The sequence below is a fragment of the Colossoma macropomum genome, unplaced genomic scaffold (assembly GCF_904425465.1).
Source record: "Colossoma macropomum unplaced genomic scaffold, Colossoma_macropomum, whole genome shotgun sequence".
NCBI lineage: Eukaryota > Metazoa > Chordata > Actinopteri > Characiformes > Serrasalmidae > Colossoma > Colossoma macropomum.
The window spans coordinates 24,383,559-24,399,355 of NW_023494799.1; the positions used below are offsets into that span (position 1 = coordinate 24,383,559).

At 40.0% G+C, this 15,797-nt stretch overlaps 2 protein-coding genes across 4 annotated transcripts in view; both read right to left on the reverse strand.

Moving 5' to 3' along the window:
• adamts17 (ADAM metallopeptidase with thrombospondin type 1 motif, 17) overlaps positions 1-3,833 on the reverse strand; it is a 178,174-nt gene extending 174,341 nt beyond the window's left edge. For both annotated transcript variants that reach the window (XM_036586807.1, XM_036586806.1), the window contains exons 1-2: positions 3,708-3,833; positions 1,407-1,744 (exon numbers count right to left, since the gene is read on the reverse strand). In XM_036586807.1, the coding sequence (XP_036442700.1) occupies positions 1,407-1,744; positions 3,708-3,780 (411 nt within the window). In that variant the 5' untranslated portion in view covers positions 3,781-3,833. The remainder of the gene's footprint in view (positions 1-1,406; positions 1,745-3,707) is intronic.
• A 9,088-nt stretch (positions 3,834-12,921) lies between these two features.
• Positions 12,922-15,797, reverse strand: part of cers3a (ceramide synthase 3a) — a 29,555-nt gene continuing 26,679 nt past the window's right edge. For both annotated transcript variants that reach the window (XM_036586427.1, XM_036586426.1), the window contains exon 12: positions 12,922-14,056. In XM_036586427.1, coding sequence (XP_036442320.1) covers positions 13,919-14,056 — 138 coding nt within the window. In that variant the 3' untranslated portion in view covers positions 12,922-13,918. The remainder of the gene's footprint in view (positions 14,057-15,797) is intronic.

Here is a 15,797-nt window from a genome sequence, read left to right on the forward strand (position 1 = left end):
GATAGAATGAAGGAATGCCCATGCTGCTCAACTGTCATGCCTTTTCAATTCGACATGGTGTTGATGAAGCACACTCCCCCAGTTGTCCTGCACACATTTACAAACAATGCAACAAATGCAGACATGTATGCACACAGGGAAACACCTCTATTTGCCACCTCTTTCTGTCTTTTTCCTTATCTGTGTTCATGCTATATCCAGACAAAGTGATGGGGGGTTGGGGGACCCATTGACCTGGCCAAAAGCAGCCCGACAGCTTGTCACAATGGTGCTACTCATCCCATTCAGCCTTTCTGACTGATTGCAGGTCAGTCGGCTTTTCACAGGGACTTAAAAGGCTGACCTTAGCTAAACCTGAGCCAAGGAAGCCCCTTCAATACTGCGCAGACAGACAAGGCATGCAAAATCTCCATTCATGCAGATTCTTGAGTTCTTCATATACTCCAATTCAAAATATCAACTCATGCACATTCACCATACAATTTTATACAGGATCTCCATATAGGTCTATGCAGATGCTCAACACGTTCTCCAATTGTCCATATAACCCATACAGAGTCTCCATACATGCAAATTCTCCAATCACATGCAGTGTCTCCAAAACATCCAAATTCTCCAAGCAATACCATTCAAAATCTCCATATATGTAGAAGCTCCATACATGCATATTCTCCATATGATCCCACTCAGATTCTCCATACATGTAAATTCTCAATACAGTCCTATGGAGAATCTCCGAACATGCAGAATCTCCATAAATACATATTCTCCATTCAATCCCATGGGATAGTAGAGAGATTCTGTATGGGATCTCATGAAGAATTTGCACATATAAGGACTCTATATGGGATCGTACAGAGAATATGCATGTATGGAGTTTCTGCACATGTGGCGATTTTTAAAGGGATTGCTTGATTCTCCATATTGTCCCACACAAACAGTTTCTCCCAACTGTCCTTTTCAGACTGTGCATATATGCAGAACATTCATACAATTCCATGCAGAATCAGCACATAGTCCCATTGAGAACTTCCACACATGCAAATTCTCAAAAGAATCCCATTCAGAATCTCCATGTACGCAGAATCTCAATACAATCCCATTCTGAATCCCCATTCGTGCAGAATCTCCAAATATGTAGAACCTGTCTATATACATGCTGGATCCCCATGCAGTCCCTTGCAAATCTTCATACATGCTCAATCCATTTAACCCTTACAGATATGCCACAATACTACAGAATCCTATATAAATCCAACACATGATCTGCGACAATGTAAACTGTGATCAAGGATGAAATGTGTAGGTTGTCCAATAACCCCTATAACAAATTCAGTTAGCTACAAACTCAAAGCACTTTTCAACTCAGTTCAGTTCACCAATCTCTATGCCAACGAAGCACTTACCAGACCACCACATGCATCCAGCGAGGCAAAGGAGTCCGTGTGGTTGAGAACAGCTCCAGTATAGAAGCAGGACTGTCCTTTAAAGTTTGGCTCGTGCTGGACGATCCCTCCTTCGCTCCGCTCTTCCACCACGAAACCCTCAGAGAGGAAAGCCTCATCCCTCTGCAGCTCTAAGTAAAGCTCTTGGCCGAAAGCAGGCAGAGACAGAAACAGGTGGTCATGCTGACCTTCCGAACGTCTCCTGCGGCCCCCGCTCCAGCCGGATGCTTCCTGCAGCACCTGCCCAGACCGCAGCTCCACGGGCACCACCACGTCCGTCTCGTACAACACGGAGTGCGCTACGGAGGAGAAATGATATAGCTCACTGTAATACTTATGTTATTGCGAGTTTTTTGTTTGTTTGATTTAAAGTGCGAAAGTGAAAGTCGGTTACAGTTGTTAAAATCTAAGCACATGCATTTATATCAGACTGCAGAGTGAAGCAAGTAATAACTTTGCCACTTGTGTGAGTTTGGTGCTATAACCGAGTTGCTTAGTGGGACAGTGTCAGTAGGTGTGTTAGTTCATTTAATGAAAGGCTGGAGCAGCAGCAGCAGCAGCGGAGAAGTAAGAGGCAGGAAGTATGGGAGTTGAGGCACAAAGAGTTGTGAGTTAGAGGCTGTAGGATAATAAAATTAAGGCAGTAAAGAGTAAGGCAATAAGAGGAGGAGAAGAAGCAGTAAGAATGTGGGTTATTGGGAGTTAGAGGCTGTAAGGCAGTAAGTTATTGTGAGTTAATAGCTGTAAGGCAGTGAGGCAGTGAAGTTGAGGGAGTTGTAAGAATTGGAGTCATTGGGAGTTAGAGGTTGTAAGGCAGTAAGATAAGGCGTTATTCAGAGTTGGAGGCTGTAAGGCAGAAAGATAGTTATCAGGATTTATAGGCTGTAAAGCAGTAAGCTAAGGAGTTATTGGATGTAAGAGACAATAAGGCAGTAAGACAGGGAGGTATTTCTAAGCTAGATGCCATAAAGCTCATCTAACCTACATTTGGAGGTAGTAAGAGTGGGAGTTATTGGGAGTTAGAGGCAGTAAGCATTTAAGTTATTAGGCGTTAGAGGCAGTAAAACGGGAGTCATAGGGAGTTAAAAGCTGTAAGGCAATAACATAATGACTTATTGGGGGTTAGAGGCTGTAAGGCAGTAAGGTAGAGAGTTATTGGGAGTTAAAGGCTGTAAGACAGTAAGGTAGGGAGTTATTGGGAGTTAAAGGCTGTAAGGCAGTAAGATGTGGAGCTATAAGGAGTTAAAGGCATCAAGAAAGAGAGTCATTAGGAGTCAGAGGTAGTAGGAATGATAGTTATTGGAGGTTAGAGTCTGCAAGGCAGTAAGGTAGGGAGTTATTGGAAGTTAAAGGCTGTAAGGCAGTAAGGTGAGGGGTTTTTGGGAGTTAAAGGCTGTAAGGCAGTAAGATGTGCAGTTATAAGGGGTTAAAGGCAGCAAAAATGGGAGCTATTGGCAGTTAAGACGCAGTAGGAATGTTAGCTATTGGGAGCTAGAGTCTGCAAGGCAGTAAGATACAAAGTCACTGGGAAATAAAGTCTGTGAGGCAGTAAGATAAGGAGTTATTGGACATTAAAGGCTGTAAGGCAGTAAGATGAGAGGTTATTGGGAGTTAAGGGCAGTAGGAAAGTAAGATGTGGAGTAACAGGGAGCCAAAGGCAGCATGAATGGGAGTCACTGGTAGTTAGAGGCAGTAGGAATGTTAGTTATTGGGAGTTAGAGACGGTAAGGCGGTAAGACAGGGAGTTATTTCTAGGCTAGATGCTGGTGGTAGACACTGACAGTTAGACGCAGTAAGAGTGGGAGTTGTTGCTGTAAGGCGGTAAGAAAGATGTTGGTCCATTATTAGCTGCTCTTATTATGGAGTTAGCTGCTTAGTGGGAGTCTCGGTAGGTGCAGCAGAGGGGACAGAGGCAGAAAGAGGAGTAAGGGGCTAAGCTTTACTGTGGAAGTGCAAGAGGAGCTCTGCATGATCGTTTAAAACATACTCAGACTTTATAAATCGCGTGGAAAAAGGGGAAAAGGGTGGGAGGCCGTTACTCAGCTCCTCAAATAAACACTTCATGGCCGTTATTATAATTGAAGCAGCATGCGAGTCATTACAGACGGAGCAGTGGTCGTGTTTTCAGTGAGAGTGGCTGCAGCAAACCTCAACTTTTTGCAGGAAACAGCGCGTCGCTGCAGGCTGAGGAGGGCTAATGGAAGGCAGGCAGGTCGATGAGTAAAGGCAGACAGAAAGGCAGGTGTTAGCCCACAGTCTTACCTGATAAAGCCTCGAATCCGATGAAAAAGAGGGAGAAGAAAGGCAGCAGGAGGAGAGCAGAGTGGTCGGGCATGGCTGCAAGCGAAGCAGCAAACACGGACTGCACTGAAGTGAAGTTTCCCAAAGTTGGAGGAATTCATCGCCGCGGCGAGCCGAGTGAACTTGAGGCGAGAGGCCACGCCCACCGCCACCGGATTGGCTGGCGAGATTTATGAAAACAGATCTCCGCGACGCCATTGGACGCTCGCGCCATCTGGTCTGGAGTGTGGGCTGCAACCGTACACGTGGTTTCCATGCTGTTGGCGGAGGTAAAGGGAATAAAAGCAGAGCAGAGGAGGAGAGGAGCAAGCTGAGATAATGCCGAGGTAAAAGTATTGTTATTCAATGAAATGATGACTCAAGTTAGAAGAAAATGTACAAATAGCCTGGAATAACTACGTTTCAGGTCCAAAAACTCCCGCAGAACGTAAAATGTCCGAAAGTATCCAGACACCCTTTCTAATGAGTGGATTCAGCTACTTTGATTTCACACAGCTTGTGTATTCTCCGCGGAAAAGCATTGAGGAATAGAATAGGACGCTCTGGAGCAGGCGAACACGAGCCAGGTCACCATGACCAGTACCAAGCATTGGCTATAGGGGGATAAACACCCCCTGTATTGGGCTGTGGACTAGTGGAGCTGCGTTCTCTGGAGTGATGGAGCTCCATCTAGTACCTTTGAGATGAGTTGGAGTGATCCAGAACTGATTATCCAATATTAGTATCTGACCTCTGTAATGCTCAATCAAGTCCTCACAGCAATGTTCCAACATCTAGTGTAAAGCCTTCCCAGAAGAGTAGAGGCTGTTACTGCAGCAAAGGAGGAACAAACTCCTTATTAATACCCTTCATGTCAGAAGGAAACGCTGGATGTCCGCAAACTTTTGGACATATAGTCTATGAGCATAGGATCTGAATTGTGTTAGGCTATTTTCTTCTCTTTTTGGGATCCCTTTAGTCTAAAATGAAATGGTAAAGCTCCAAAATGAGATGTGAGCAATCACAAAGCAGTCCAGGAGCTGAACCAAACCAGGAGAATTAAATTAAATAAGAAAAAAATGAATAGGGTAAATATGGACACAAGAGATAAAAGTAGATCACTGTTTATTAACCCCTCAAAATCTCAGGCTTATTACATACTAACGCTTATTATTCAGTAACAATAGGGACTTCAATGCAAACTGATTGAGCTATTCTTAGGCTATAGAAGTGTGTAATACAGCTTTGGGCCTGCTGGTGGGCCCTGGCCATATGAGAGGTTAAAAATATATAGAGAAAGTCTTTAAACAACAAAATTGTCTTGATTTGTTTCAAACGAATTCATCAGTTATATCTTCACAAAATATTTTTCTGCTGATATCTGGATTGACTACATAAATAAAACAACTACATCCTAACAGGGTGGCTAAGCAACTGCTTACACCACTTACACTGCGAGTAACACAAAATAAACAGATAAATGAATACTAGACTGCATCAGATGTTGACAGAGCCGTGTAACATGAATGGACAGCAGCGTCTACTCGTCATAATTCATCTGTCATGTCCTATCAAAGTGTGCAAATAAACAGACTACAACGTCTGTAAGTGTCAAAATTGAACTAATAAGTCTACAACGCTGCAAAGGCTGACAGCACTGTGATTTTTGTGAGGAGTTTGTCCCTCATGGAACTAAAATTGACAATTATACTAAGCGCACTGTCATTCTATCACATCTGATGACTGTTTTACTGTGGTTTCTGTGTTCTCATTAAATCACTTTTGTTCTAGGAGGATCTCAAGACGAATATTTTGATGTCTTCTCTGCTTGATTCCACCTGATTCAACACATCAGCTACTCATCAAACCCTCTATAAGCCCAGCAGGGTGTGAGAGAGCAGGGACGGCTGTGTCTGCGCTGAAGCCATCACACAAATCGTACATAACAGAACATAATGGTGTCAGACAAACAGAGCCCGGGCCTTATCATCATTGACCTACAGGTATATGAACGTCAGCCTTGACTCCCTGCACTTTTAGCAGAATGGCAAACCATGGCTGAGGTCATTCAGCAACTCTGACCTGCAGGTGAGCATGTTGGTAAGAACAGCTGGGATTTTTATCAGCTAAAGAAGGTCAAAGGTAGGCTACGTGATTAGGCACAATGATGGTTTATGCGAGAAGCCTCTTTTTAAGGCGAAAGCCATCAAGTTCTTTATGTATGATTAAATGGTTAAGATGTAAACAAAGTCATTCAGAATGGTTTTGATGTTAAATGTTCCACTCTGACTAAGTTAAAACTGTTCACAGTGGTGGTGATAGGAGCCAGGTGTCCACCTCTAAAAGCTCCCTCACAGAAAGTTTTTACATGGTTATCAATATGCTGCCTGATGCCTGAACTGTTGTTTTATAACATAAGTTTTTGACTGAAACATATTTTGCTTAAATCCATTCATGGTGGATGTCCATGCAAGGCATTGTAAGGCAAAATAGTTCCAAAATAAACTGTTTTTTTATACTTACCACTGTTTTATCATCACTAACAGTACACATACAAACTCAGAAGACATGTAGGTTCACTGGTGATTTTAGATAGTAAATATAATGGCTATATTTATGTTGTAGACATACCTGTTTTGAATTGCTAATGCATAAACCTGAATTTAGTAAACATTTACATTACAACTAGACTACATTTGAACCTACATATGGCTGGTGCAACTGGCCCCTGGTTTCTATCACCACCACTGTAAAGGAATCTGAGTCATATTTCTGTACAATAAGCTTTTTCACATCAAACCACTTAAATTATGCATGAATTTTAAAAATTAGCCTGCAAAAGCTGAACTATTGACACAATAGTGACATCTATCAGGTATCTCCAATCAGAAGTAGACTTCCAATTTAGATATTGAGGTTTTTTTGGGTACTGTAATTTAGGTTCTAAGCCAAATACTTCCTGAATATACAGGGAGGGTATTCCACAAAAGCAGTTAACCAGTTAACTTAAAGCCAGTTAACTTAATACCAAAGTTAAGCCTCTTCAGTGTACTTCTAAAAAAAAGGAAGCAAAACAAGAGCAATGCCATAGAAGAATCTCTACTGGTACCCTAAAGAACCTTTCAGTGGATGGTTCTTTAAAAATGTATTTCCGTAAATGAGAAATAAAGGTTCTATACCAGTTAAAAGTTTTTTCCTTGAACTGTAAAACCAACCCAAGAACCATTTAGTACTTTCCCAGGCTTAAGTTATCCAGCTTTACTTAGAAATCCTGCTGTGCGTTACATAACTCTGTAAGATTTGATTGGGAAATGGTGGTGGATCAGTTCAAGCATTGTCCACCTAGGGAAAGGAGCCTTTGCCAGTAGACAAACTCTTTAGAATGAGCCCACAGAGGGATTAGTCCTGTTTGAAGCACTTTGATTTCTCATTTTTTTCATTGGCACAGCTGCCCAGAAGACCTTTAGCCAGCTCCAGGGAGCAGCAAAGCAGCTGGCATGACTGAGCTGGCCATTATAAGGGAGCAGCTTGGCAGAACTGGCCAGCCTGAGACTGGTGCTGTAGTGATAGCGGGGGCACTGAGGCTAAATCACACTAAATCAGAGGCCTATCCATAGAACAAACTCATAAAGGCTCTGTGAAACAAACAACCACATCCTTCACTTTCAATGACTACATCACCCAGCAGCATCTGAAAACAGGCTTGTGCAAACAGGCAGAAAAATGGTTCATTTCTGCTCAAAGGGCCTGCTTACAGCTAACACCAAAGGCTTTGGGTCCGTCATGGACGGACACGCTCCATGAGATGTTAAGAATCAGCCTTGATCTGACATGTCTGGCTTCTGTGCAGAAAAGCTGCCGTGTTTCCTCGTGAGCAGCAGCGGGAGGTTCGGCCCCCACAGCAGCAGCTTCAGAGTCTCCAACCCGCCGTCTCCTTGTCTGACAAGCACAGTGTGGAAGAAAAGCCACTTCAAGCGAAGCAGGTGCTTTTTAAATGGACAGTTCAGCCAAAAATGTACCCAGTTTCCCCCTTAACTCCAAAAACGGTCGATCAGCCAAGACATATTTGGTGTCTGAGGTTTGCTGAAGTTACAAGGTTAATGCAGCTAACAAGTAATGCAATCAACATTAGCACTGCCTAAACTGCATGCTCAGATCATTATGCCTTCATCAAATATGTTGAAATAATCTCACGTAGACTTGCTTGTGGTTTCGGACACTGAATGACAGACCTACAGATCTATAAAAATGGACAAAAGGTACACTGCAGAGCTAAAAACAGTAGTAGTAGCCATCTGGATGCCTGAATTTTTTCATTTATGTCCACTTTCATAGACAACAATATGTTAGAGAGTGTCAGAAAACACATTCACAAGTCCATTTGAGATTACTCAGCATCTCAACATGGTTTGAGACAAGTTCATAGTGATTTAGGCCTGCGGTTTGCTAGGCTGCCATTACTTATTAGCAACATTAGCCACATAGCCCCAGTGCAAAACTAAAGAAGCAAACTTCAGACACCAAATATTGTCGCTGTCCAATGAAAAACATGTATCTCCATTTTTTGCGATTTTCACTTTTCTGCATCATTTGAGCTCAGCAGCTGTCCTTTACATTGTGTGAAGATTTCAAGATGATTGGACCAATACAAATGCTCCAAAATTGCTTAGAATAAAATCTCTTTCCATTAACTTACATTGAAAATAAAGAACGTTTTTGCCCTCTCCTGTAAAGTTACTATTTTGGAGATCTTGTTTTTCTTTGGACAGCAACGATATGGTCTAGCTGATTGGCCACAGTAGTGGTACATGGGGGAATAGTTTAAATAAAATTCAGCCAAACCATTTGGTCAACACAAAAGGCACTATGACAACATGAATAACAGGATAATGCAATGATTTGGTCAATTCAGAATATGCGAAGGATGGTGAGAGTAGATGACTAAGCTACTGCAGAATTATGGGTGATGACGAATCATATTTTGTTCAGCCTCCATGCTGGGTAGGCCACACTTAAGCAGCAACCCTGGTGGCGTTAAGTACGTCAAGAAAAAGGTTTCAAAAATGACCCTCATATTTCCGACCTTTCCTTTAGACAGACCCACACATTAATGATCACCAAAACAAACCACTTCAGGAACAGTTCCTTCCTCTCAGTCACTAAAGCACTCAACTTGTAACTCCACTCCAGTGGCTGCTGCTCACTATCGCTTCCCTTGGTTTGCATTATTGTTATGATTGCATATATCACACTACATCACTCTGCTGTATTTGCACAAGAAAATTATAGTTTACAGTCTTTACATTACACTTCATCTCATATTATTACTTGTACATAGTTTTTCCAATGTATTCTTATTCTGCACCTTTTGTCTGGCACTTTGTTTACCAAATTGAATATACGGAGCTATACTGAATAGAAATATCACTATTATTGTGTGGCAGTAAATAATCTTAAATCCTGAACTGATACAGAAGCAGAAGGATAAGAACAGTCAGAACTCTCTCGGATTGCTTGTGCTGTTATTGTGGTGAGCTGCTCCTCCTAGAGGATGACTGGCGCATTACAAGGTCATATTATAAAGCACAGCAACTGAAAAGGAACATGGCTTACTGGTCCACTTTAAATACCATGTCCACTGCTACATAGCTTAGCGAAATCAACTCAGACACATTATTCTGAGGTTGAGTTTTCTGATAAATCAAATTGACACACTTTTCCTCTTATTTCGAATGTAAGTGATCAGCCAAGACATGTTTTGTATCTGAACTTCAACTTCTTTAATTTGGTGTTGGAGTTGCAAGGCTAATTAGCTGTACATGACTACCAATTAGCATGCCTAAATTATCACACACATGCTCAAAACCATGTCAAGTTGTGAAGTAATCAGACATAGACTTGGTCATGTCTTATAGGTCTGCAGTAGATCTATTCTCACTATCTTTTGCTTATTCTGACCAAATGATGCTGGACCTACTAACTAAATTATCTTGTCATTCAAACCGCCATACTTCATTCATCCTCAAACAATAATGCAGCTAAAAAAGAAATTTAAAAATTATCCTTTTACTGCAAATGTAGTCATTCAACCAAGATAAGTTTGGTGTGTGAAGCTTCTTTAGTTTAGCACAGGAGCTATGAGGCTAATGTAGCTAACTAGTAATGGAAGCTTATAGCCTGCTAATTAGCATCAAACTGCACGCCTTAATCATCACATACGTGCCATAAACCATGTTGAATTGATAAGTAATCTCAAATGGATTAGTCAATATTCTTTCTGACACTGTAAAACATACTGTTATCTATAAACATGGACAAAAGTATGGATAAAAAACAGGCGATTATAGATACATACAGAACGTAATTAAGCAAGTCTACTGGAGGTTTCTTAACATGGTTTTGCATAATTATTTAAATGTGCAGTTTGCACAATTCCATTACTTGTTAGCTACGTTAGCCTCGTAGCTCCAATGCAAAACTAAAGAAAATTCAAACACCAAAATGTGTTGGCTGATTGACTACACTTGGGGTAAAACTATTACAGCTCCATTTCCAAAATGTTGGGACGCTGTGCAAAATGTAAATAAAAAACAAAATGCAATGATGTGCAAATCATTTAAACCCTATATTTAATTGAAAATAGTACAAACATATTATATGTTGAAAAATATATGAAAAATATGTTGAATTTTATTGATTTTCAAAAAATAGACGCCCATTTTGAATTTGATGCCAACAACACATTCCAAAAAAGTTGGGAGGGGGGCAACAAAACGCTGGTAAAGTTGTGTTTTGATAAACAAAAACACCTGAATGTTAATTGGCAACAGGCCAGTAACATGACGGAGTATAAAAAAAGCATCCCAGAGAGGCTGAGTCTTTCAGAGGTAAAGATGAGGAGGAGTTCACCACTCTGTGAAAGACTGCAGGTGCAAATACTGCAACAATTCAAGAATAACGTTTCTCAACATAAAATGGCAAAGAACTTTTGCTTTTCATCATCTACGGTACATAATAACATTAAAAGATTCATAGAATCTGGAGGAATTTCTGTATGCAAGGGACAAGACTGAAATCCAATAATGGCGGGCCATGATCTTCAGGCCCTCAGGCGGCATTGTATTAAAAACGGACATGATTCAGTAGTGGAAATCACTGCATAAGCTCAAACACTTCTGAAAACTACTGTCTGTGAAAACAATTCATCGCTGCATCCACAAATGCCAGTTAAAACTTTAAAGCAAAGAAGAAACCATATATAAACAGGATCCAGAATTGCTGCCACCTTCTCTGGGCCCAAGCTCATTTGAAATGGACTGAGGGGAAGTGGAGAAGTGTCCTGTGGTCTGACAATTTGAAGTACTTTTTGGAAATTATGGACGCTGTGTGCTCTGGGCTAAAGACCACTCAGCTTGTTATCAGTGCACAGTTCAAAAGCCAGTATTCATGACGGTATGAGCATGCATTAGTGCACATGGCATGGGTGACGTGCACATTTGTGAAGGTACCATTAATGCTGAATGACATATACATGTTTTGGCAACATATGCTGCCTTCCAGACGACATCTTTTTCAGGGAAGGCCTTGATTATTTCAGCAAGACAATGCCAAACCACATTCTGCATATATTACAATACCATTACTCCGTGTTTAAAGAGTCTGGGTGCTAAACTGGCCTGCCTGCAGTCCAGACCTGTCACCCACTGAAAGGTTTGGCATATTATGAAATGAAAAATACAACAAAGGAGACCCCGAACTGTTGAGCAGCTGAAATTCTATGTTAAGAAAGAACTGGAAAACATATCACTTTCAAAACTACAGCAGTTGGTCTCCTCAGTTCCCAAACATTTACAGAGTGTTGTTTAAAGAAGAGGTGATGAAACACAGTGGTAAACATGCCCCTGTCCCAATTTTTTTGGAACGTGTTGTTGGCATCAAATTCAAAATGGGCATATATTTAACATTTGCAATAACATTTCTCAGTTCCAACATTTGCTTTGTTGTCTTTGTACTATTCTCAATTAAATATAGGGTTAAAATGATGTGCATATCATTTCATTTTGTTTTTATTTACATTTTGCACAGCGTCCCAACATTTCTGGAAATGGGGTTGTAGATTTTTTGTTTAACTATCAATTTGACGTACTTGGTCTAATATCAAAGCGATTGTTAAATAAGTTTAACCATAAAAGACTCCCAGGACATTCACAATTTTTAATCAAACAGGGCTTTTTAATTTAAAACAAAATACTTTACAATCAAAAACTCATCACCTTCAATGACAAAATCTTTCTTCAGAACACAGGTGCAGCACTTGAAAGCTGTAATACGTTTAAACACAAAAAAAACTAAAAAGTCTATTTCAAGTCTGAAAAGGTAAGACAAAAAGCACACTCATTCTCTTTTTGTACTCATTTGTTCAACGCTCTCCCGCACACTGTTTCTCTCCTCAATGTGACATTAAATATGACTCTTCAAACTAAAATACAGAGCTGCAACAGCGAGCAATTCACAATCGTCCACAGATGGGGCCATTATGTACCCCAGATCTCAAGATCCGAGAGCTTCCTTCTCATGTCATACTGTTCAAACATCTTCATATGGTAGAAGTCTACGGGTATTACTGTCATTTGCTATACTGTTTATGTGTTACAATTACTGGAACAGTTATGTAATGAATTATATTTGATTTGCTTTCTGCATTGAAAGGTTCACGTCTGCACTTCTAATTTCATTGTGTATGTTTTTGATGTCAAAAATTGGCAGAAACATAGCAAAATGTAAAGGGTGGTTAGGGCAATATCTTGTATCTTCTATTATTCTAAATTTCCTACCAGTAAGTGTGACTCCGTGTCGGCTTTTCAAGGGCATTTAACATGTCGGAAAATTGGTATTTCCCAATTTCTGACACTGCTCGAACAATCAGATTGGGTTTGAAGGTAAAACAGCCCTTAAGTACATGTTATTCATTTTTCAGGAGATATTTCTGAGGAGATTAGATTTAAGATAATCCACTTGCATAACGCTGCTGTTGAAACAAAACATTGTATCAGTTTTTGACATATTTTGAAAATGCCTGTTGGCCTTTACATTGTGTGTAAAATTCACAATGAATGGACCAAAAGAGATGGCTCAAAATTGCTTGGAAAGACGTCTGGTTCCATTGATTTACATTAAAAGTAAAGTATGTTTTTTCCTTCTCCTGTAAAGTTATCATTTTGGAGATTAGGGAGGGAGTTTGGATCACGAGAAGAAGAAAATGCAACAAACTTCTAAGACTGAACCATGATGTGGAAAAATAACCCTGCAGATTTCTTTGAAAAATGTAAAGTCTCCTAAAAAGAACTCAAGCTGAGTTAAAGGTAAACAGAAACTAAATACTGGAAAAATGATATTATATTTAGACTTTTGCTCAATACTGTAGATCTCCAGTAAAAGAGCTGGTGACCAATGTTCTTAAAGACCTTTTTCTCTGTTACATTGGAGACTCTGTTCTCTTATCTTAGCTGTGGCAGGTTACACAGCTCATAACTTCAAGAGAAAACAGTAATGGATGCTTTTCCTTTTCCATGTAATGCTTTTCCCAGAACTCTACCGTTCCATACAAGAGCAGAACCTCACCGTGTTTTTTTCTATACAGTCATCTGGCAAAGGAGAAAAACCTATAGTGCTATTTCATCTCTCCTGGGGCCGTAAAGAACTTCGTCCTGCCAGACTGCACTGATGCGAAACACGCCAGGATGGAAGGAGTCTGAGAAAGACAAAGACAAGGCCTTGATGGATGATGAGGAGCAGCAACGGCAGCAGAAACAATGAGGAACCCATTAGGCAAGATGGAGAAGAAAAGCAACATTTCTTTTTCTTTTGGGTTGGGGGTCATCTGTTCTTGCTCAGTTTGTAGGTCACAGAGAGAGCATGGCCAACAAGACAGAGCCAAAGCAAGTCTACACTGGCACTGAGTGAAAGGAAACAAGCATTTGTTTGTGTTTGTGTTTTGTTTGGTATTGTCAAGTGATACATGTGTTTTTCTAGTGAGGTCTGTGCCACATTCTCAATGCTAAGAAATCAAATACGTGTTTGTCCATGGCCATTTCTGGCGTTAAAACTGTCCACCATGGGAGTCCAAGTCTTTTTCCCAAACTTCATTAAGCTCCTTCAGTCATCACCATGGAAACAGGGAAGCATCCCATTTGTTAATGATGGTTTGCTACGTCTCTTCGTCCACAGCCGTTGGTCACTTTCAGGTGTCCATCATGCTCCTCAGACGTGCTGTTCTCTCCTTCATCATCATCATCTTCTTCTTCATTGTCACTCCTCTCATCTTTGGTTAGCTGTCAAAGGTGACATAGAAAAAAAATGATTAACGTAAAAGTTAGGAAGGAGTATATATATATATATATATATATATATATATATATATATATATATATATATATATACACCTCCTCTAAACCGCCTGTCCTTCTGGGTCGCAGTGGGGTGCTGGAGCCCGTATATATATATATATATATATATATATATATATATATATATATATATATATATATATATATATACACGGTACTAACAGCATGACAGAAGATGCATAAACAGATACATCCATGCTGTTCAGTTTTCGACCTTGTTGATTTTACGATTTTTCACCTTGTTCCTAGTAATATCAATCACTATTCATCATATCATACTATTTAAAACTAAATTATTGTTTTCCTGTGATCATCAATACGTAATGATCTCTAAAACATCTTCAGATTGTTGGTGACATCATCATGCACCAGCAGGTGGGGCAAAATAATATTAACCCCTTAAATGGCGAGGGCCCAAACATTTTATTACATACTTCCATAACCTAAAAATAACTCAACTAGTTTGCATTGAGGTCCCTGTAATTCAGTAGTAATAAGCCTTAGTATGTAATAAGCCTGGGATTTTATGGGGTTAACCAATAATATCACGTTTCACTTCCACCACCCAGATAAGAAAATTCTCGGAGACCCTCCCTAATGACATGTTTCAGTCGCAAATATATCACAGCATGGAAGGAATATGAATTAGCATTCACACTGACATTAAATGTATGATGTATTCATGGTTGCGACATCATAACAGCTTTTTATGTATGGATGATTGGGAGTGAATGGTACATTTAACAATGTTTACATCATATACAGTCAGGTCCAAAAGTCTGAGAGCGCCTTTTAAAAATGCTTCTGTTTAGCATTCTTTTGTCATTTAATGCAATAAGAAAATCATTGCAAATGACATGATCAGCAAATAATTTGAGTGGAAAGCAGAATTTTTCACAATTTTAATGTGAATTCCAGAATTTTTCAGTAATTGATATACACACTCCAGCTGGAATGGACTCCACAGTTTGTTCAAAAGTAGATCAAACCCATCTGACAAACATCTGAACAAGTGCTTCAGTGCAACAGATACGAATATTTTAAAAACTGGCCTTTTTACACAAAGTCATTGTTTAAATTTAACCAGTGACCTAGAAATAGTGCAGAATTTTGAATATTTCTTCTCCAATTTTTGTTATATTGGTAAAATTTTTCACAATTCTTGAAATTTCTGCTGTTTATTTCTAGGTTTGTTTTCAAAGTGCTCTCAGACCTTTGGACCCTACTGTATATCAAATCCTTCAATTAAACAAAAGACAATAAAGAAAACATCAGCATTTCAGAACTCCACTACAGTGACACTGCAGACCGATGGCTACGCTTCCTGCAGAAATAATGACACACCAAAAAAACAAATACAATCAAATACAACACTTAACAATCCATCATGCAGTAAACCTGCACTCCACGGATCAAAACACTCTTGGGAAATTAACAGGTCTCTTTTATAAACCAGATGCAGAGGAGGACAATCAGTCGTCCCAGCAACACGATTGTGCGCAGTCTGATGTACATTAAATCACACCTAATTAGCTCGCTGAGTGCAACAGGCTCTTGGTGCGTTTACAAGGTGAGGTAATTCGGCCTGGCATTCTCTGCCCACTGTATTCGTCAGGGATCAAGCACCGCGCCAATTCAATCATGCTCACGTTATGACTCAGCCTTT